The sequence below is a fragment of the Sturnira hondurensis genome, unplaced genomic scaffold, assembly GCF_014824575.4.
Source record: "Sturnira hondurensis isolate 20B ecotype Veracruz unplaced genomic scaffold, ASM1482457v3 Scaffold0021214, whole genome shotgun sequence".
NCBI classification, from domain to species: domain Eukaryota; kingdom Metazoa; phylum Chordata; class Mammalia; order Chiroptera; family Phyllostomidae; genus Sturnira; species Sturnira hondurensis.
Genome location: NW_028093845.1, coordinates 6,398,376 through 6,421,526, shown reverse-complemented (window position 1 = coordinate 6,421,526; position 23,151 = coordinate 6,398,376). Strand labels below are relative to the sequence as shown.

At 37.9% G+C, this 23,151-nt stretch overlaps 1 protein-coding gene across 7 annotated transcripts in view; it reads left to right on the top strand.

Annotated features, from left to right (window-relative positions):
* Positions 1 to 23,151, top strand: part of SEC24B (SEC24 homolog B, COPII component) — a 103,659-nt gene that overhangs the window by 29,878 nt on the left and 50,630 nt on the right. For 5 of the 7 annotated variants that reach the window (XM_037031837.1, XM_037031835.1, XM_037031839.1 and 2 more), the window contains exon 3: positions 13,360 to 13,533. The exons of the other annotated variants lie outside the window; for them this stretch is intronic. In XM_037031837.1, the coding sequence (XP_036887732.1) occupies positions 13,360 to 13,533 (174 nt within the window). The remainder of the gene's footprint in view (positions 1 to 13,359; positions 13,534 to 23,151) is intronic. 7 annotated transcript variants of the gene reach the window in all.

The following is a 23,151-nucleotide window of genomic DNA, read 5'->3' as shown; positions in this document are numbered from 1 at the left end:
CAACAATGCACAAAGGTTCCCTTTGTTCCACATCCTTGCCGTGCTATTTTTTTTATTTATTAATGATAGCCATTGTGAAAGATTTGAGAGGATATCTGATGGTGGTTTTTAATGTGCATTTCTGATAGTGGTTTTGAGTGTTTTTTCATATGTCTATTGACCATCTGTATGTCCTCTTTGGAGAAATGTCTTTTCAGGTCTTCTGCCCATTTTTAAATTGGATTGTTAATTTTTTGGTGGTAAGTTGTATGAGTTTCTTTTAAATTTTGGATATTAATCCTTTATTGGTTGTGTCATTGGTGAATATCTTCTCTCATCTGGTAGGCATTTATTTGGTTGATGGTTTCCTTTGCTGTGCAAATACTCTTTAGCTTGGTGTAGTTCCATTTGTTTATTTTTTCTTTTGTTTCCCCTGCTCAAGGAGATATATCAGAAAAAAATATATTACTAAGAGTAATGTCACAGAATTTACTGCCTGTGTTTTCTTCTGGGAGTTTTATGGTTTGAGGCCTTACATTTGAGTTTTTAATTGGTTTTTTACTTTATTCTTGTGTAAGGTATAAGAAGGTAGTCTAGGTTCTTTTTCTTTCCTTCCTTTCTCTCTTTTTTTCCCTCTTTTCTTCCTCTTTTCTTTTTTTGCATATCTTTCCAGTTTTCCCAACACCATTTATTGAATGGACTGTCCCATTGTATATTCTGGCCTCCTTTGTCAGAGGCTAATTGACCATATAGCCTTGGATTTGGTTCCAGGCTCTCTATTCTGTTCCTTTGCCATTTAATTACTTTAGCCTTATATAGTATAGTTAGATATCAGGTAGCATGATACCTCCAACTTTGTTCTTTCTCAAGATTGCGGTAGCCATTAGGTCTTTTGTGGTTGCATATAAATTTAAGAACTATTTGTTTTATTTCTGTGAAAAATGCCATTTGTATTTTGATAGGGATTGCATTAAATCTATAAATTGCTTTGGGTAGAATGGACGTTTTAATGATAATTCTTCCTGTCCGTGAGTGTGTTATATGAAAAGCACATAATTTTAAAAATTAGGAAGATAATCTTATTGTTGAGAGGTAGAGTTTTTCCAGAAAGAAATATTTTTACTAAAATTATTTTTACTAATTCTTGCTTTTATAAGAATCACATTGATAGCATATCACAAAATAGTGCTGTGATTAATGTACAATTTTAGTTGTATTTTTTAAATTTATGTATTTATTTTTTAAAAGAGAGGGGAAAGGAAAGAGACAGAGAGAAACACTGATGCAAGAGAGAAACATCAATCATTTGCCTTTCCTACACTCCCCAGCCGGACTACAGCAGGCAGCCTTCTGCGGTGTAAGACAAGGCCCAACCAACAGAGTCTCACCAGTCAGGACTAACTATTTTACAAAACAATAAGTAGTTAAAAAGCCACTCATAAAAGAATAATAATAAACATTTATGCAATCATCATATAAAATCTATACCTGAAAGTAGCATACAATCACTGATAAGTTAATATTTATGTCTTATTTTCTCAGGGTGGTGATGTGCCTGAGGAAAAGCAGAATAAATACCCTGTGGGATATGATTTCTGACAAAGAAATCCAAGTCAAAAATAAAATAGAGAACTACTTTGGAGGTTTAATATACAGTAAAGAGAGTATTTTCAGCTTTGAACACTGTGAGGTTGCAGAGTTGTGACATGAGAGTAACAGTTTTGCTCCTTTACACTCTTCAGTTTTTCCAAAGTGTTGTAGATCGCTCTGCCTGGTTCTAGGAATTGCAACTCGACCTCTGTGGCTATGGGTGAGCGATGACCTTTGGAATGTGAGCCAGCCTAGGAGACAAAGCTTGTCTGTGGTAGCAAATGCTGCCTCAGTTTCCTCTCCCTGCCCCCAAAGCTTGGTCGGAAGTCAATGACAGGTAAGACCCCTCACAGCAGGGGGCAACCTAAGCCAGACTCATCACTTGGGAGGCCATCATGGAAGGACTGGGGGGACCTGCAACAAAAAGGGGGCAGTGGATTTTCGTGGTCATGTCGTGTGTGTGTGTGTGTCTGTCTGTCTGTCTGTCTGTCTGTCTGTCTGTCTCTGTGTCTCCCCAGCTTTGTCAAAGCCCGAATCCCCATGTTTTCTGGGAGAAGCGCTTCCTGGCTCTAATCCCCTTAACCCTGAATACCTGTTGGGGAGAAGTGCAACTCCTTGCTTTGGCTAGAGTGTGTCCTGGGGAAAAATCTTGCATCACAAAGACTTGCTGATAAACCTGTGAAATCTGCTCTGCTAAGAGTGCTTTCATTCATATGTTAAGGGTGTGAGAGGAAATGAGTATGCCTCCCAAAGTTTCTGCAACTCCATTTCCTGACAGACTCTGACTCAGAGTAAGCCCTCAGATTTCTTTGAAATGTTACCTACTATTTGATCCTTACCACCTGTATTCCTGTGTATTACAACCCAATAAAAGCCCCTGGAGAAAGGGGCTCCAGGCCTTTTTCCCCTGAGAAACTGGCCACTGCTTAAGGCCTTTTTTTCCTCGGAGAAACTGGCCACCTCTCCTCCTCAAGCAGACCACATCTTGTCTTGTTTACTTTCATCTGTGGCAGTCAGGGGGCAGGGGACGCGTGGGAAAAGTCGCCTCCACAACAAAGCTACCCTTAAACCTTACCATCTTTTCTGAACTTTGTATCTACCACTTGTAAATTTTTTCTGCTTTCACTCCTTCTCTAAGCTCAGAAGATGAAATGATTATCTTCAGAAACACTTCCTTCAGACCTTGGTTTTTTTTGTTATCTCTTTTCCTCTGGCCAATACCCCAGGTTCTAGTGGGCTGTGCCATTACAAACGTGAGAAGAGTTGATGAGGAAAAACATAAGCTTGGCTTTGTATGGTCCAGGAGCCATCAACAGTTTCAAGCGAGGTGTTGACACTGTCAGGTTTGTGTTGCAGAAGCTTCTCTGCACAGTGTGGTAGGTAGACTGGAAGAGGAAGACCTTGGAGACAGACAAGTGAGGAAAGAATTACTAAGATTATCTAGATGAAGGATGACTTGTGCTGGGACCCGTTTAGACATAAGACAAATGACAGAGGGTGGTATTAAGGACTTATTGATGTAGTTTATGAAGAAAATGGAAGAATAAAAGATGCCTTTTAAATTTTCTAGGTTGAACAACTTTAATGGGTAGTGGTGTATTAGCTGAGAATTATTTAATCTCCCTAGTGTTGAAAGAATTTTATCCACAATTACTAAAGGTATACAAGAGCTAACGAGGGAACTACCTTAATAGCACCCCTCCAGAAAAAGATATATTCGTGAATCATGAGTTGTCTCTAAATATCCCATATACTAGCCAGTAGTATTGCAGTTCATTTTTCATAGTGCCAGTTGTATGTTATTTTTCTGTCAAATTCTGTTGTGCAAGGGACACTTTCTGTTTTGGCTGGCATGCTTCTGTGGTCCCTAATGTCCGTAGAATTTTTCTCCATTCATTTGGCAAATACTTGAAAGCCAACTATCTGACAGGTATTGTTTTAATGCTGGCTGGGAGATAAAACAGTGAGTAAAAACACTTGATTCTTACCTTCATGATTTTTGCATATCTGTGTAAGGAAGCAAACATTATCCAAATAAACAGAAATGAATGTAAAATTGCTGTTATTATTTAAATGTGATGAAGCAGAGATATATGGTGCTTAGCAAGGACACATTATGTTACATCTGGCCTATTAGTCATGAAGCTTAGGGAAATTTTCCCTCATATTTGACATTTGAGCCACAGTCAGAGGAATGAATTCTCTGCATGTAAAATAGATATTTGAAATGCAAAAAGGCAACATTTTAAAATATGGAAACTGCCTCCTGAACTTAAAAACAAGGACAAAGCTAGCTGTAAAGCATAAGCATGATAAGCTTGAGTAATTCCTAAGTAAGAAGTTTTCATCATTGAAAGACAATATAAAGCAAACAAAAAGGCAAACCATTACCTGGAAAGGGAAAAATATACATGGTATTTATTGAGAATATACAAATAACATATACAAATTAATAAGGAAATGATCAACAACTCCAGAATAAAAATACATGAACAAGTGTTTCACAGAAAATTAAATATATTTAATCTCATTAATAGAAAAGTAAATTAAAACCAGAAAGGAATATCATTGTCTAAACATCAGAATGGTAAAAATTTAAAAGTCTGACTATACTAAGGGATTACAAGGAGGATGTGTTCTAACAGGAACTCTTAGACACTGTTTGTAGAAGGGTTTATTGGTTCGGTATTTAAGGAGAATTTGGCATTAGTGTAAGTGAAGTAACCACACCCTAAAATGCAGCTATTCCATTTCTGTATGCACTGACTTTTTGCATGAGTCACCTGGGATCTTGTTAAAATGCAGATTCTGATTCACCAGGTCCTGTATGGCCTAGCCTAAGATACTACATTTTAATCAAGTTTCTGCATAGGTGTTGCTGGCTGGTAGACTGCACTGGAGTGGGAAGACCCAGGAGCACCCCTTCCTGTTTTAGATATGTAGCACTTACAGCAGATGGTGACATTTGTTTGGGACATGGAACTAAGGGGACTAGTCTGCTCTCTAGGCCAACTCATTTCCCACAGGCTGCTGCAGGATTGCTCAACCCTTGGCTCACACCTACACCCATTTGAGCCATGTGTAGCACACACATTGAGAAGCTCTTCCCGAGAGAAACTTGCACATTTGCATTAGGGACATGTTTATGAATATTCATTGCAGTAGTTAGTGAATAAAAAAATTGGAAATCTACAATTCCATTTATAGTAGAATGGATAAAGTATGTCCTTCCAATGGACTCCTGAACAGCAGTGAAAATGATGAGAGAAAACTCTGGAAATGTGACATAAGAAGTCATGGAAGAATACATACAATGTATTTTTATAAATTAAAAAAAAAACTAGCAAAAGTAATGTTTAGGATACCTATATATGTGGTAAACTTTAAAAACAAAAGCAAGGGAATACTAAACAGTTTAGGTGAGAGTCAGGGAACATCAAGAGCTTTAACAGTATTGGAAATATTGGGTGCTGGGTTCATGAGTATTTTATTTATTATGCTTATATATATATATATATATATATACACATATGTTCATTCACATATGTATCACATATCCTTTTATTTGTATTGATTATTTTATTCAAGAAAACAGTTCATAATAGCAAAGGGGGAGTTTTTAAAATTATATTCCCCTGTAATAGGAAGGAGCATGGGTAAATTCAAGGGATTGAAAAAAGATTGGTGAACCTAGAGGAGAACCACAGTAGAAAGAAGCTAGGGATTTAGGATGATTCAGGCACGGCCTTGTCATTCATGTTTAGAAATTTTATCTTTATCCTCATGCACTGGCAGAATATTGCAGGATTATAAGATGGATAATGCCATGTCTCAGGTTGGAAACTGGCTGTGATGTGCTACAACAGAGAAAGGGCCCTGTTCAGAGCTAATCGTATCTTTGACTTTGTGCTTGAACTTGTGTGGGGAAAAATCATTTGAGGGAATAATTTGAGGCCTAGGATGATGGAATTGTTCTCCAGAAAGGTTTTGTGATTCCTCTGCCAGTTGCCTTCAGGTACTACTACATGTGATCACGTTAATCCAAGTTCAAAACTCTAGATTTACTAGACTGTGTAGGTGTTCTGAACCAAAGCTGCTGGCATTTGTAAGGATTAGTATCCTAGTTTATACTTCTCCTGATGTTAATAACCCTTCACAGTACTATCGTAAAAGTGGACAAATAGGTATCTTGCCAGGTACTCTGTCTTGGGAGTGTCTAGCAATATGTCTTCTGTTGGCCATGCCCTGCAAGGCCGTGGCAAACAGTAAGGCTTGGAGCTGATGTCCGCAGGGTGAAAGCTGCTTGAGTGTGGGGCTTTTTTCTCTGAGTTTTCAATTTTTCATAGATTTTGGCCCCAATATTTGCTAATGTCACATTTGTTTTTTGATGATTTTAAGAAGATATTTTTAAACATAGTTTTTAAAGTTCTCTTTAGTAGAAGATTTGGTTCTGCTTACTAGCTGTTATTACCAGAGGCAGAAATATTCTGTTTTCATTTAGTACCATTTATTTTTTTTACTTTTTTAAAATTAATTTATTTTAATTGTTGATCAAGTACAGTTTTCTGTCTTTTACTCTCATCCCAGCCCATCCCCACTGTGTTCCCCACCTCCCTCCTATTCCCCCCGCCCCTTAGTTTTTTTTCCTATGTCCTTTATACTTGTTCCTGTGAACCCTTCCCCTTTTCACCTGAAATTCCTTCCCCTCTCCCCTCTGGTCACTATCAGCCTGTTCTCTATTTCAGTGTCTTTGGTCATATTTTGCTTGCTTGTTTTGTTGTTTAGGTTCCTGTTGAAGGTGAGATCATATGGTATTTGTCTTTCACTGCGTGGCTTATTTCACTGAGCATAATGCTTTCCAGTTCCATTCATGCTGTTGCAAAGGGTAGGAGCTCCTTTCTGTTGCATAGAATTCCATTGTCCAAATGTACCATAGTTTTTTGATCCAGTCATTTACTGATGGGCACTTAGGTTGCTTCCAACATTTGGCTATTGTAAATTGTGCTGCTGTGAATATTGGGGTGCATAGGTTCTTTTGGATTTGTGTTTCAGGGCTCTTAGGATATAATCCCAGCAATGGAATTGCTGGGTCAAAAGGCAGAACCATTTTTGGTTTTCTTAGAAAATTCCATACTGTTATCCACAGTGGTTGTACCAGTCTGCAATCCCACCAACAGTGAACTAGGGTCCCCTTTTCCCCACAACCTCTCCAACACTTGTTTGTTGCTTTGTTTATAATGGCCATTCTTACCAATGTAAAGTGGTATCTCATTGTGGTTTTAATTTGCATCTCTCCGATAGCTAGTGATATCGAGCATCTTTTCATGTGTCTCTGGATCCTCTGAATGTCCTCCTTGGAGAAGTGTCTGTTAAGTCCTTTGCCCATTGTTTAAGTAGGTTGCTTGTCTTCTTAGAGTGGAGTCATGTAAGGTCTTTGTACATTTTGGAGATTAAACCCTTGTCTGAGGTATCATTGGCAAATATGTTTCCCATACAGTTGGTTCTCTTTTTATTTTAATACTGTTTTCTTTAGCCATGCAGAAGCTTTTAATTTTGATGCGGTCCCATTTGTTTATTCTTTCCTTTATGTCCCTTGCTCTAGGGGACATATCAGTAAAAATGTTGCTGCGTGAAATATCTGAGATTTTCCTGCCAATGTTCTCCTCTAGGACTTTAATGGTGTCATGGCTTATATTTAAGCCTTTTATCCACCTTGAATTTATTTTGGTGTATGGTATAAGTTGGTGCTTGTTTCATTTTTTTGCACGTAGCTGTTCAGTTCTCCCAACACCATTTGTTGAAGAGGCTATCTTCACTCCATTTTATGTTTCTGCCCCCTTTGTCAAATATTAATTGCCCATAGAGAGTCGGGTTTATTTCTGGGCTCTCTGTTCCGTTCCACTGGTCTATGTGCCTGTTTTTATGCCAGTGCCAGGCTGCTTTGATTACAGTGGCCTTGTAATATAGTTTGGTATCAGGTATTGTGATCTCTCCTGCTTTGTTCTTCTTTCTCAAAATTGCAGCAGCTATTGGGGGTCATTTATGGTTCCATATAAATTTTTGAAGTGTTTGTTCTATGTCTGTGAAATATGTCGTTGGTACTTTAATAGGTATTGCATTCAATCTGTAGATTGTTTTGGGTAGTATGGACATTTTGATGATGTTAATTCTTCCAATCCATTCACATAGTATCTTTTTATTTTTATTTATTTTTTAATTGTATTTATTTATCTTTAGAGGGGAAGGGAAGGAGAGAGGGAAAAAAATATCAACGTATGGTTGCCTCTGCCGAGGACACACAATGTATTGTGTGTCCCCTGCCAGGAACTGTCCGGAAACTGGCCTGCAACCCAGGCATGTGCCCTGACTGGGAATCAAACCGCAATCCTCTGGTTCGCAAGCCCGTGCTCAATCCACTGAGCTACACCGGCCAGGGCCACATTGTATCTTTTTAATTTGTGTTGTAAGCAAGGGTAAAATTAGTATATATTTATTATCCACCCTCTCACTTTTCCTCCACCCAATTTTAAATGATTATATCTTTCTTAGTTTTTACTTTCCACTATTAGTATAATCACTCTGTTACTTGAGCAGTTTTAATGATTGTATCAATTAGTTAATGCTGATTTAAAACAAAAGTAATGTGTTATTTTTCATGGTTCTGTGGATTTGTTGGGCAGTCCCTCTGTCCTTTTTTCCTGGACTCTCAATGTGACTCATTTGGCTTGGGAAGATGGCTGAGTGGAAAGATCGTAGGGCTTCACCTACATGTCTAGTAGTTGATGTAGACTGTTCACTGGGTGCCTCAGTTGACTGTCCTGGGTACGTCAGTTGACTAAACTTTCTTCTGTAATGGTCTTGGGGCCACATTAGAAGAGTGGAAAGACATAAGATTGCAAGACTATTGAGACTTATGGTCCAAAACTTGCACACCGTTACTTCTGCCACATCCTGTTGATTAAAGCCAGTCAAGGTCAGCCCTGATTTAGCGGGTGGGGAAATAGACTCCTCTTCTTGTTTTTTTAATCCTCACTTCAGGACATTTTTCTTATTGCTTTTAAATAAAGAGAAACATCTGTGTAAGAGAGAAACATTTATTGGCAGCCTTCTTATAGGCACCCCAACTGGGGATTGAACCCTCAATCTGGGTATGTGCCTTGACAGGGAATCAAACCTATGACCTTTCCATCTATGGGGCCAGCTAAGCCATACCAGCCAGGATAGACTCCACTTCCTAATGAGAAGAACAGCAAAATAATGTGACTGTGTTTTTAGTTTCCCACAGTGTTTGTTTCTCCTAAAAATGATGAAACAATCAGTGTATTTAGGGTACCTTCAACCTTCTATCCCCATTCTCCATATCTATACCATTTGTACAGTGTTGGGACACGTTTTATTCTACCACCCTAGTCCTACATTTGTTTCAGTCTTAGACCTAAGTTATTCACATAAATATGTATCATACATCTATATACATGCATACATATATACATGTGTTCATATATAAATGTATGTGCACATACAAGCTTGGGCAAAAGTAGGTTTACAGTTGTGAATGTGTGAAACATAATTTATTCTTATTATTTATTAATTATGTTATTTTACATATGAACAACTGTAAACCTACTTTTACCTCACCCTGTATATGTAAATATTCAGTATATATTAATTAATGTTTGCTAGTCTTTTGCCTTAGGTTTTTTACTCAGATTTATTGAGATATAATTAACATATAAGTTTGAGATATACAGCATGGTGATTTGATACACCTGTATATGATAAAATGCTACCACAGTAGAATTAATTGATACTTCTATCACCTCATATGATTACCCTTTCTGTGTGTGTAGTGAGAATATTTAAGATCTATTCTTTAGGCAGCTTTCAACTGTATAATAGAGTATTGTTAACTATAGTCAACCATGCTATACATTAGATCCTGAGAACTTACTCATCTTATAACTGAAAGTTTGTATCCTTTGACTGATACTTCCCCACTCTCCAGCCCCTGGCAACCACCATTCTAGTCTCTGTTTCTGAGTCCAGCTTTTTAAAAATCTACATGTAAGTTAGGTCATATACTGTTGTCTGTCTTTGTCTGCCTTACCTCACTTAGCATAATACCCTCAGGATCCATCCATGTTGTTGCCAAGTGACAGGATTTCCTTCGTTTGTCACGACTGAATAATGTTCTCTGTATGTGTGTGCATGCACCGCATTTTCTTTGTATTCGTTTATCTGTTGTTTACACATACACACTGTGTATGTGTATATCTATCCCATGTTTTTTTTAATCATCCATCTGTAGGCACTTACGTTGTTATTCCTTAGTTAACTGAAGATTGTCCTCTGAGTCAGGCAGTGTGAGCTATCATAAAAGGCCCACTGTGAATCACGTGTACTTTTTTTTAGAAATCCAACCTAGTGTTACCATCAGACTCTAACTTAGTTATAAGTGAAATAAGGCATCTGATTAGAAATAGCAAATAAGAAATATTTATGCTACACTGGTGCAGTTTACACTACAAAATAAGATTTGAGCTGGGTACGAGGAACGATTATAGAGTCTATGAACCACATTCCTGCAGAAGCAAATACCAGCACTTCTATTCATCTTCCTATCTGAGGTACCATTGCACAGTACAGTAATTAATAATAGTGATCATTAATTAGCTAAGAAACACCATTTTGGTTTTACCTTGTTGAGAAAGGTAAGGAAGCTTGTGAAATGTTTTAGGAAATTTTTCATAAAGATTATTAAAATATTTGATGAGTCTTCAGTTTTTTCTTAATTTCTTTGGACCACCTTATTTTCTATATGTAGATATACAAGATAAATATGATGATACTAAGTTTTAGTAATTCCAAATTAACTGTATTCTTTTAGCATTTTATTTTTATAAATTTAATATATTTATATTAAACTTATATTTAATATAAGCTCATTGCTGTGGATGAAATAGACTTTTTCCCACCCTCTACTTTTTATTTTATTTTATTTTTTAATTATATTTTATTGATTATGCTATTACAGTTACCCCAATTTTCCCCCTTGCTCTCCTCCACCCAGCACCTGCCAGTTGCTTGGGCAGTCCCCACATGTTGTTCATGTCAGTGGGTCATCCGTGTGAGTTCTTTGGCTACTCCATTTCCCATTCTGTACTTATCCCCATGGCTATTCTGTAACTACCTATTTGTGCTTTTTAATCTACTCCCCTCTTCACAGATTTCCTCCAATCCCCCTTTTCCATCTGGCATCCATCAAAATGCTGTCTATACCTATAATTCTGTCTTTGTTCTTGTTTGCTTAGTTTGCTTTTTAGATTCAATTGTTGATAGAGAAGTTGCTATTTTATTGTTGATAATTTTATCTTTTTCTTAAATAAATCCCTTTAACATTTCATGTAACAATAGTTTGGTAATGATGAACTCTTCTAGTTTTTTTCTTCTCTGGGAGCTCTTTACCTTTGATTCTAAATGATGTCTTTGCTGGGTAGAGCAATCTTGGCTGCTTTTCATGACTTTGAGTATTTCTGGCCAGTCCCTTCTAGTCTGAAAGTTTCTTTTGAAATCAAATGACAGTCTTATGGGAACTCCCCTGTAGTTAATTAACTATTTTTCTCTTGCTGCTTTTAAGATTCCTTCTTTATCTTCAACCTTTGGCATTTTAATTATGATTTGTCTTAAGAGTGATCATCTTTGCAACCATCTTGTATGGGACTCTGTGCTTCCTGGACTTGTATGTCTATTCCCTTCACCAACTTAGGGGAGTTTTCTTTCATTATATATTCAAATAAATTTCCAATTTCATGCTATTCTCTTCTCCTTCTGGCACCCCTGTGAGGTGAATGTTTGAACGCTTGAGGTTGTCCCAGAAGCTGCTTACACTCTCCTCATTTTTTTAATTATTTTTTTTCTTCTTGTTCTGATGGGTTGTTTTTTAGTTCTTTATGTTCCAAATCAGTGATTTGATTCTCAGCCTCATCTACCCTACTGTTGTTTCCCTGTAAATTATTCTTTATTTCAGTTAGTGGATTCTTAATTTCTGGCTGGAGCTTTTTTATGCTCTTGAGATCTACACTAAGTTCCTTTAGCATCCTTATAACCAGTGTTTTGGACTCTGCATTTGATAGATTGCTTATCCCTGTTTCATTTAGCTCTTTTTCTGGAGTTCTGTTTTTTTTTCTCATTTGGGTCATGTTTCTTTTTACCTCATTTTAGCAGCCTCCCTGTGTTTGTTTCTATGTGTTAGGAAGAGCTGCTATGACCCCCAGACTTGGTAGTATGGTCTTATGCAGTCGGTGTCCTGTAGAGTACAGAGGCACAGCCTCCCGTCACTCAAGCTGGCTACTCAAGGTGTGCCCTTTGTGTGGGCTGACTACATCCTCCTCTTGTAGCTGAGCCTTGATTTCTGTTGGCAGGTCAATGGGAGAGATTTACCCAGGCCAGTCAGCTTCAAGGACTGGCTGTGACCACTGACCACCAACCTCCACCCTCTGTGGAGAATCAGCTGTGCAGGGGCAGGGTGGTGGTGCTGTGATGTGGTCTGTAGCTGTCCAGTGGTGCTCAGGCTCTGGGGTGTCTAGGGTGATGCAGGCCAAGGTCAGTCCCCACCTGTGTTTGTCCCAGGGCACTCTGACTTGTCTATAAAGCAATTTGAGGTGGTTGCTACTTGTGCTGGGCTTTGAGATTCCCACGAAAAGCCAAACTGAATCTAGGCTGGCTGCTGCTAGTGCCATGCCTGGAGCCACTTAGCAAGATATATATGGCCTGGTGGCTCATTGAAGCCAGCTGTTGCTTGTTTAAGAGAATTTAGGAAGTTGTGAAGCATGAGATAAGACCAGCCATTCCTGTGGAAAAATATCTGTTAACAGCATGGGCAGGCCTGTAAATTGGATGGGACAGAGACTAAGGGGATCTCCAGGGAAGGGCAAACAGTGCTAGCTAGGTTGATAGAGTCTAAGATATGGCACCAGCCTGCTGGCGCTGTAGCTCTGTGGGCCTCTGCCCACCTTTCTGTGTAAGAGAAAACCGTTCCCCAGTTTTTGTTTTGATGCCNCAGCCATTCCTGTGGAAAAATATCTGTTAACAGCATGGGCAGGCCTGTAAATTGGATGGGACAGAGACTAAGGGGATCTCCAGGGAAGGGCAAACAGTGCTAGCTAGGTTGATAGAGTCTAAGATATGGCACCAGCCTGCTGGCTCTAGCTCTGTGGGCCTCTGCCCACCTTTCTGTGTAAGAGAAAACCGTTCCCCAGTTTTTGTTTTGATGCCAGACACTTCAGTTTCTCCCTGTATGCCATTGGTGCCTTTCAAGCTGAGACCTCAGTGCTGGAGCTCAGAGGGAGTGAGTCTGAGTAGGTGATCCATGTGCTGGTTCTTTAGGAGAAACTGCTTGGAACTCTAGAAGATTTTTCCAGTGAGTCTCCACCAGTTTTTGCAGCCAGAAGTTATAGTGACTTATCTTGTAACTGGAACCCTGGGCTTAGGGGCCTGGTGTGGGGCTGGGACTCCTCACTCCCGAGATGTCCCTCCTGCATTTTTATCTACCACATGTGGATGTGGGACCAGCCCATTCTGTATCTCTGCCCCTCCTACCAGTCTGGATGGGTATGGTTTGTTTAATTTTGTAGTTGTAGGACTTCCATTCAACTTGATTTCTGACTGTTCTGAGTTGTGGTTGTATAATTTAGTTATAATTTTGATGTAGTTGTTCAAGGAGGTGTGAGCCATGTTTGTCTATGCCACCACCATCTTGACCAGAAGTCTGCAATAGCTTCTTATCTTTAGTTGCAGATTCTTTATCCTGTCCTGTTATGCAAAATGTTCAGCCTCCGAAGTCCAGCCCGGTGGTACCCACTGTTGTGTCAGGAGCCTCTTCAGTGAGAACTCCTCCTGCTGCAGACCACTTCTCGGAACCTGTGGCCTCAGTCACACGGCCATCAGAGCTGCCACAACAGAAAGGTATTGGAGAAACTCGTTATGCATACAGCACACATACACACACAATTCAAATAGGTGATATTTAAAAGTCAAACTGTATAGCCATAATTTTTATGAAATATGAAAATAGTAATATATAATTTCAGTTCAAATACAACTATTTTGTTTTTCATATATTAACTTTCAGTCTATGACTTTATATTTTACATAATTGCAGTCATAGTTTAAATAATATTTTGTATTTTGCTTTTACATTTACTAAGTTATTCACACTTCTTCATCTAGCTACGTAGTCTTTGTAGTCATTTTTCTGGCTAGTAATTCATTGAGTCAGTGTATTATAATTTATTAGTCCATCCCTCTATCATGGGACATTTACTGCCTATTTTTAAAAGTTATTATAGTTTCTTTTAAAATACATACCCAAGATTTCCTTATTTCATGTATTTCCATATCCTATTTGATGATCTCTATGCTTTGTCATTATTATTAGTGGGAAAAGCAACTTTTGACCCAATTTGGTGAATGAGAGGGGCAAAAATGAAATTGTATCTTTTTTTGGAGCATTGACAAATGATACAGTTTGTTCATGTGTTTGTAATAAGTGACAGGCAACTAAAATGTGTTGTTTTCATCCTATTTTCCCACATTTTCTTTCCTTTTGGAGGTATTTGTGATTATTTTCTGTCTGGCTAAAATTCCAAATCTACTGGTAGTGTAGTTTTCATTTGATGAGAGATAACCAAACTGTTTTTAGAAATCTACAATTTGTATTTCCAGAGCAACAATTAGTAATGTTTTTAGGGACTGCACGTACTGTGTAATAACAGCTTCTGACTTTGTATAGGAAGAGCTCTCTCATGGTCTGAAACTCAGAAAAAAAGCATCTTTAAGTCCTTAGGCTGATTTCACTGCCTGTGTCTGCTGAGTATTTCTGTAGTCTACAGTGCCTTTCTATCATTTGATCAGATTATACATTACAACTTTTTTATTTGGTTTCATAGGAAAACCAACTCCAGCACCAAGGAGTGTCCGTTGATTTCCAATCAACCAGTGGGTATATTAGGAACAGAATCTGGTTTTTCTAAGTGTTTGCCTTCAAAGTGAAGGACTGGTAGGAAAGTTTTGCTTGTCATGAGTAAGTGTAGGTTGAAGCCCTAACTGAATGAATGCTGTCTTTTTTGTGGTTTTCCTTTGCATTGATGACTCATTCCATTTCTTAATTATCTTACTTGTTTTGACCTTTTAAATTACCTCTGCTAATTTTTTCTATCATATTTTCTTTTTGATCATTTTACTTTAAATGCCATGTTGTTATCTTTTTAAAATGTATTTAATTATTGTTCAAGTAGAGTTTTCTGTCTTATACTCCCATCCCAGCCCACCCCCCCCAGCGCTCCCCACCTCCCTCCATTTCCCCCCCACCCCGCCTTAGTTTTTGTCCATGTGTCCTTTATACTTGTTGCTGTAAACCCTTTCCCCTTTCCCCTGAAATTTTGCTTGCTTAATGTGTTAAAGGTGAGATCATATGGTATTTGTCTTTCACTGCCTGGCTTATTTCACTGAGCATAATGCTTTCCAGTTCCACCCATGCTGTTGCAAAGGGTAGGAGCTCCTTTCTTTCTGTTGCATAGAATTCCATTGTGTAAATGTACCATAGTTTTTTGATCCATTCATCTACTGATGGGCATCTAGGTTTCTTCCAACTCTTGGCTATTGTAAATTGTGCTGCTGTGAACATTGGGGTGCATAGGTTCTTTTGGATTGGTGTTTCAGGGTTCTTAGGATATATTCCTGGAATTGCTGGGTCAAAAGGCATATTCATTTTTAGTTTCTTAGAAAAATCTTTACTGTTTTCTATAGTGGTTGTACCAATCTGCAATCCCACCAACAGTGAACTAGGGTCCCCTTTTCCCCACCACCTTTCCAGCACTTGTTGTTTGTTTCTTTGTTTATGATAGCCATTCTGACTGGTGTAAAGTGGTATCTCTTTGTGGTTTTAATTTGCATCTCTCTGATAGCTAGTGATATCGAGCATCTTTTCATGTGTCTCTGGATCCTCTGTATGTCCTCCTTGGAGAAATGTCTGTTAAGTCCTTTGCCCATTTTTTAATTGCTTGTCTTAGAGTGGAGTCATGTAAGTTCTTTGTATATTTTGGAGATTAAACCTTTGCCTGAGGTTATCATTGGCAAATAGGTTTTCCCAAACATTTGATTCTCTTTTTATTTTAATACTGTTTTCTTTAGCCATGCAGAAGCTTTTAATTTTGATGCGGTCCCATTTGTTTATTCTTTCTTTATGTCCCTTGCTCTAGGGGACATATAAGTAAAAATGTTGCTGCATGAAATATCTGAGATTTTCCTGCCAATGTTCTCCTCTAGGACTTTAATGGTGTCATGGCTTATATTTAAGCCTTTTATCCACCTTGAATTTATTTTGGTGTATGGTATAAGTTGGTGCTCAAGTTTCATTTTTTTGCACATAGCTGTCCAGTTCTCCCAACACCATTTGTTGAAGAGGCTATCTTTACTCCATTTTATGTTGCTGCCCTCTTTGTCAAATATTAGTTGCCCATAGAGAGTTGGGTTTATTTCTGGGCTCTCTGTTCTGTTCCATTGGTCTATGTGCCTGTTTTTATGCCAGTGCCAGGCTGCTTTGATTACAGTGGCCTTGTAATATAGTTTGGTATCAGGTATTGTGATCTCTCCTGCTTTGTTCTTCTTTCTCAAAATTGCAGCAGCTATTGGGGGTCATTTATGGTTCCATATAAATTTTTGAAGTGTTTGTTCTATGTCTGTGAAAGATGCCATTGGTACTTTAATAGGTATTGCATTGAGTCTGTAAATTGCTTTGGGTCTGTGTTGTTACCTTACTGTGTCATATTTTAAACCAATTTCCTACTAAACAATCATAAGTATGTTTCCTTTTTTCCTTACTAAGTGGATTTGAAAAGAGAAGAGGCTACCATTTATTGAGTACTTACAATATGCCAGTTACTTTATATTTATTATTTCATTTAATCCCCATAGCCTGTGATACAGATATTACTTTTTTTATAGGTGAGAATAGTGAGATTCACAAAAATTTGGTAACCTGCCCAAGTTATAAATCTAAGCAGTGTAGTGAAAGATTTCTAACTCAGACCTTTCTATTATTATGCTCTTTCTATAAAATGAGGCTGAATTTTTTTTGTTGTTGGCTGTTAAACTCTTGACTTAGAGAAAAAGCTCCTGACTTGAGTAAGTAACAGAAAAGATAGTACCAGAGACATTTGGATTGTAGCTTTTCATATTTTTTTTTCTTAAGTAGGAGATTGGGGTCTCAGTGGCTTCTGCCTTTGGATAGTCTGGGGTACACAGCTGATTGACTGTTGGTGTGAGTTAGGGCTACCGTTTATGTTGTGCAGGTTGTGGTTTGCGCGAATGGTGCCTCCTGCAGCTGTGCAGTGTACGGCCTCGTAGGACCTGGCATGGGTCTGATGTGGCTACTAAAAAAGTGCCACCCAGCGGAGATGAGCCTTTCTCCCAGCATCAGAGATACCCTTGCTTAGTTACTCTGTCTGGGACTCAGCAAGTTTTACTGGTTCTTAGGGGAGAGGCTTCATGTTTTTGCTTCTAATATTTTTTTTAAAAAAACTCTGTAACTACTTAAGCATTTTTCAGATTCCCATCTAAAATTTTTCATCAAAATTTTAAAGTTGCAGCTATGAAATTTTCAAATATTGCATATGTTGACTTTTAAAACAAACATGCGACATTATTCTTTGTATGTACTGGAAGGTGCTTACCTTTTTCCTTTAAAAAATACCCAAACCAGCCCTTCTTTAACATTTGGAAAGTTTACATTTTTCTTTTTTCTCTTTTATGTCATACCCTCTCCTCTGAATGTAATGGTATAGTATATCCGTAAGCTAGAAACTCTTTTACTTACCTATATCATATTTCTCTGTCACAATGATACCATCTATATAAATTGAAATTTTAAAACTGGTTTTATTGTCTATGACCAAAATTCCAACATTTTTTCTTCTGGATTAAATAAGCAATACAATATTATTAGTATGTAGTTGGTCAAAAGAACAGAAACATCATGACTTTTGGAATTTTTTAATGTAATGAACATTTTTATTGAAAATACATATTTTATTGAGCTGAATCCCTTTCTTCTCTTCTCCCCAGCTTAACTTTGTGTCTCTGAATTGTATGATTCATTGTTAGACTAAGATAAATATTAGCTAAACTTTATTCATTGTTATTTTTATGTGTATAATAGAAACTTTGTTAATGTAATGTAGATAAGAATGATATTTGAAGGGTTTTATTAAAGCAATATTTATTCTTTTGGGTTTTTAACCTTCTGAGCTACGTGTCAGAAGTTTTTATTGTTGTTTGTTAGATGTTATTTTCCAGAGAGTCCCTAACATTATTATTACTTTAATGTAGTGGTTTACAGTTGGAAAATACCTTTCGCCTGCCCGTCACTGGATAATCACGTGAAGGCATATCCCCTTTCATATCCCTTTACACAGAGATACACCAAGGAAGGGGGGAAGACCTGCTACCCATCTTCTGCCACAAAACCCAGTGCTCATTTTACTGATTCAATAATTATTCACAATAGTGTGAATTTCATTATGCCATTGACAGTATCGTATCCTTTCAATGTATCTTTATCAAAACTTAAAGCTGTGACTTCCACCAAGATGGAGGCATAGGTGGAAACACTGTGCCTTCTCCCACAACCAAGTTTGAATACAACAAAGGTTTAGAGAAACAAAGACACAGCCAAAGGACAGAAAATCGAATTATACAGAAGTCCGACTACATCTAACCGTTCAACGGGGCCGGTAAAAGGGGCGGAGCCAGCAGCGAGCAGGGTCGGGCAGGACAGGTCCCCCGACCTAGGCGCGCAGGCAGCCCGGAACCAGTTGGGGTGCAGGGCAGACTGACCGCAGTCACACATTCGCGCACAGTGAGACGGACCGCACAGGCCCCAGGGGGCGAGGGCTGACAGTGGTGGCACACTCGCGTGCAGTGGGATGAAACGCATGGGCCCAGTGACGGCAGCAGCTGCGGCACCGGTGAGGGCCGCAGCGGCAGGCAGCAGACGGGATGCCATAGTCCCTTTTTGACCCCGCCCCCACATACAGTGTCACAACCCAGTGACTTAGTAGCCCTGCGCTAGTGAACACCTTAGGGCTCCGATCCTGCTACAGAACAGGCATGAACAGCCCAAAAAATGGCGCAAGAAGAACTCAAAGTCCCAGAGCCGATAACTCTAAGTGACCAAGAAATAGCCAGCCTCTCAGAAGCACAGTTCAGGACACTGTTTATCAGGATGCTCACAGAACTGGTTGATTATAGTCACAAATTAGAGGAGCATATGAAGGCTAAACTAATTGAAATGAAGGGAGATGCACAGGAAACCAATAGTGATGGAAAGGAAACTGGGACTCAAATCAATGGAATGGACCAGAAGGAAGAACAAAACATCCCACCAGAAAGGAATGAAGAAATGAGAATTCAAAAAAATGAGGAGAGGCTTAGGAACCTCCAGGACATCTTTAAACGTTCCAACATCCGGATTATAGGGGTACCAGAAGGGGGAAAGAAACAGCCACGAGTGGAAAACTTATTTGAACAAATAATAAAGGAGAACTTCCCCAGTCTGGCAAAGGAAATAGACTTCCAGGAAATCCAGGAAGCTCAGAGAGTGCCAAAGAAGTTGGACCCAAGAAGGAACACACCAAGGCACATCATAATTACATTAGCCAAGACCAAAATGAAGGAGAGAATCCTAGAAGCAGCAAGGGATAAGGGGACAGTCACCTACAAAGGAGTACCCATCAGACTGTCAGCGGATTTCTCAAAAGAGACCTTACAGGCAAGAAGGGGCTGGAAAGAAGTATTCCAAGTCATGAAATCCAAAGACCTACAGCCAAGATTGCTTTATCCAGCAAAACTTTCATTTAGAATGGAAGGACAGATAAAGTGCTTCTCAGATAAGGTCAAGTTCAAGGAGTTCATCATCACCAAGCCCTTATTATATGAAATGCTAAAGGAACTTATATAAGAAAAAGAAGATGAAAAATATTAACAGTGAAAGGACAGCAAACACAGTTATTAACAACCACACCTAAAAGAAAAGCAAACCAAGAGGACAGTTAGATCAGGAGTGGAACCATAGAAATGAAGAACGCATGGAGGGTTAGCAACAGGGGAGTGGGAGGAGGAGAAGGGAGGAGAAGGCACAGAAAATAGCATAGATGGTAGGTAAAAAATAGATAGGGGGGAGGGCGAGAATAGTGGGGGAAATAGAGAATCCAAAGAACTTGAGACACGTGGTTATAAACTAAGGGGGGGAGAATGGTGGGGGAGGGGGTGTGTGGGAGGAGGGGATTGAAGGGGGGGAATAGAACAACTGTAATGGTATAATCAATATAATATATTTTTAAAAAAACTTAAAGCTCTGATGTAGGTCTTTTATTTTATGGATGATATCTCTGTATAACGTAATTGGTAAAGGCAATCCTTATTTTTAAACCAGTGGGACAAATTTTATTCTTTGTGAGAAAGCCTGACTCAATTTTTTATTCCAAGGAAATGTTTCCATAGAATTGCAATGGGTACCATAAACTCCACTGAGAAATAAATTGCAGCATACATCTTTTAAGCCAAGTTACTGTATACAATCAAGTTTAAATGTGGAAGATCTAATATAGTTTTTTATGATAGGCTATAAAACCTACACAATGAGTAATTATGCTGTTTCTCATTACCAAATTTGAAACAAAGCCATGTAATGTGTACCTAATATTAAGCTATTTATGAAGAAAGGGTTATCTTGAAAAGCATTGTATTCCTGTGGTAAATATATGTATTGTGTTTATCAAACTCCGGTTATTTGACATTTTACAAGTATTTACATTAGGGATCAAGTAGAAATATCGGAAGTAACTTAATTTCATCAGTCATCGTAATAAAAAAAGGATGTTCCCATGTATATAATAAAAAGAAAGATGCACATTGCTAAGTAGTAATAGGTTTATCTGCCAGTAAACATTTTTTTGTTAAAAGGGGGTAGAAAGAATTAAGTATTGTATAACAGATGGGAAATGATAATAATCATAAATATGTTATGATAAAATAGGTTGAAAAGTACTTTGTTGAACATCTCATATTGACTTTGAAAGAAATCACATAGAATTTATGAGTTTGATCCAGTGTATCTTGAAAAAGTCAGTAGTCCTAGAAAACATTCTACTTATTTTTAAAAGAGTAAGCATTACTAAGGATACCACTCAGGTTGGTGAAGTTTCTTTTTTCTAACTGATGACTTGCCTGAGGAATAAGTATTAACAATATATCAAAATAATTGTTTTAAATTAAGTATACACAAAACATGTTTTTAGATAATAGTTAATAATTATATATTATTTAGTATATTTCAGACACCATTCTAAGCTTTGTACTATGGATATTAATTTGTTTTGTCCTCAAAACACTATTTGAGGTCGTTACTACCTCACTCCTAGATGACGTGATGAAGAACAGAAAGGTTAGTAACTTGCTCAGGGACACACAACCACTGAGGGGTACACACCTAGAACTGAACTCCCAGTCCTCATCTCTGTCCACAGCTTCATGCTGCTTGTCAGTCAGTATTTCTTAGTGTTTTTGCTTTATTCTCAGTGGGACTCCTTCAAAAGCAGTGAGTTGTTTGACAGTAGTGATTGGAGACCACATACATACAGAATTATTAAGTAAATGTATCACCCTATTTCTCAATATTTCTGAATTAATATTACAGTGAGAACCAATCCTATTTCTAACATGTTTCATCTTTAATTGTAACATGTATGGCAGGGTAAAAGAAAGTCTATAGATTTATGATGCCTTGATTCATTATTTAAGGAAGAAGGACGTTTTCCCTTTAGTCTGAGATTTTTGTACCTCAGGGCAATGTGTTATGGTAAGATTTAGGTTAAGTTAAGAGTATGTGTTTCTTTTGTGAAGTGAGAGAAACACTGTTAACACCAACACTTTCCTAAGTAGGTAAGTTTTAGGAAAGAGAGTACTATGGAAATTGATTCCCTTAAAACCATTCTTTTTTGATAACCCTTGGAAATGTTTCTAGTCTGAGTATCTAGTTTGAAGACCACTTATGCAAGATAACAGTTGCTCATAAATGTGAACGCTTGAATTTTAGAAAGCTAGCCTCCACAAAGGATTTATTCTCCTAAAACTGGTTTTATTTATGTCCACTGTAGCTGTATGTAGGGAGCAGTGAAGAAACGTTTTATTAAGTAGCTCCACGGATATGGTCTCTTGGAGAGTTTTTCCTGAAGGTAGTTTATAGATGGGTACAAGGTAGTTCATAGATGGGTGCTTTAAACCAAATGCCCTTTGAAAATTATTGGAGCCCCATTAGTTGCAAAACTCCTAATAATGTTAGTTGCAAAATTCCTCAAATTCTATCTATTATAGTTTCTTGCCTCTTCGTTTTATATTGTTATACCTTGGAAGTTCAGATTAAGACAGAATAAGTTAGGATATAGCATTTCCCCCATTTGGTGGTGTTGATGGTGCTTGGGATGGAAGGCACTCCATGTACATTTTTGCAGTGGGTTTTGGGTTGAGCTCTGGAAGACAGGACATGTTCTTACAAATGCAGTCTGTGTTTGTTGCACATAGGTTCTGGTTGTGGAAGAGGATCTCAGTAAAGGCATTTGGGAAACTCTCGTAACCATACACGTATAGCAGAGCGGTAACTTGGCTGAAAGCTCCTTTCTGACTGTAATTCCACATTTGTTGCAGTTTGTATGTACTGCATCCAGTCTAGAACAGGGCACTTAAATATGGATTGATTGTTATTCTGGAGCTCTTACTATATTCCTCTGTGAATTCACTAAAATGTCATACCCTTGTGCCGTTAGCGTTACCTGACTTTTAACAAAGTTCACTTGAACAAGCAAAGGAAAGCTAAAATCTGAGCATATTGTCACATTTGAGGAAGGGCTTAAATCTTGATACTTTCATACCCAGCACTTCTTTAAAAGAATTGCATATCTTTTCAGGAAAATGAGTTTTGAGTATTTTGGGTGACATTCTGGTAATAATAGTACATTGACAAGTATAGTATAATCTGAAATGATATTATAATAAATAGTAATTACTTTATGCTCTTTTATTCATAAATTTCTTCCAGTGCGTTGAGTAGTTCTATAAATCTTTTTATCATTGTATGCTAAACATCTCATATGCTTCCAATTAAGCATTGGATGTTTTTTCCGATAAGTGAAATAAATCTATTTTATTCATTAAATATGGAGAAAGAAAGGAGAATATTTATCTTATAATACATATGGTGTTCCTTTGATTACAGAGTCAACAACCTGCATATTCATTCAGTCATGAAAAGAATGAACTCTCTTCTGATTTTTTCCCTCGTCATTGGCCTCTCTTAGCTCAGCACAGTAAATGGAATTTCTTCCCATTTCTTCTTTCTTTTGTTTGTTTGTATCATGAATATACATACGCATACAGGGTGAGGCAAAAGTAGGTTTACAGTTGTGACCACGTGAAACATGGAGTTTATTTTTGTGTTATTTATTTTTATCATCTTTTATTTATTGTACC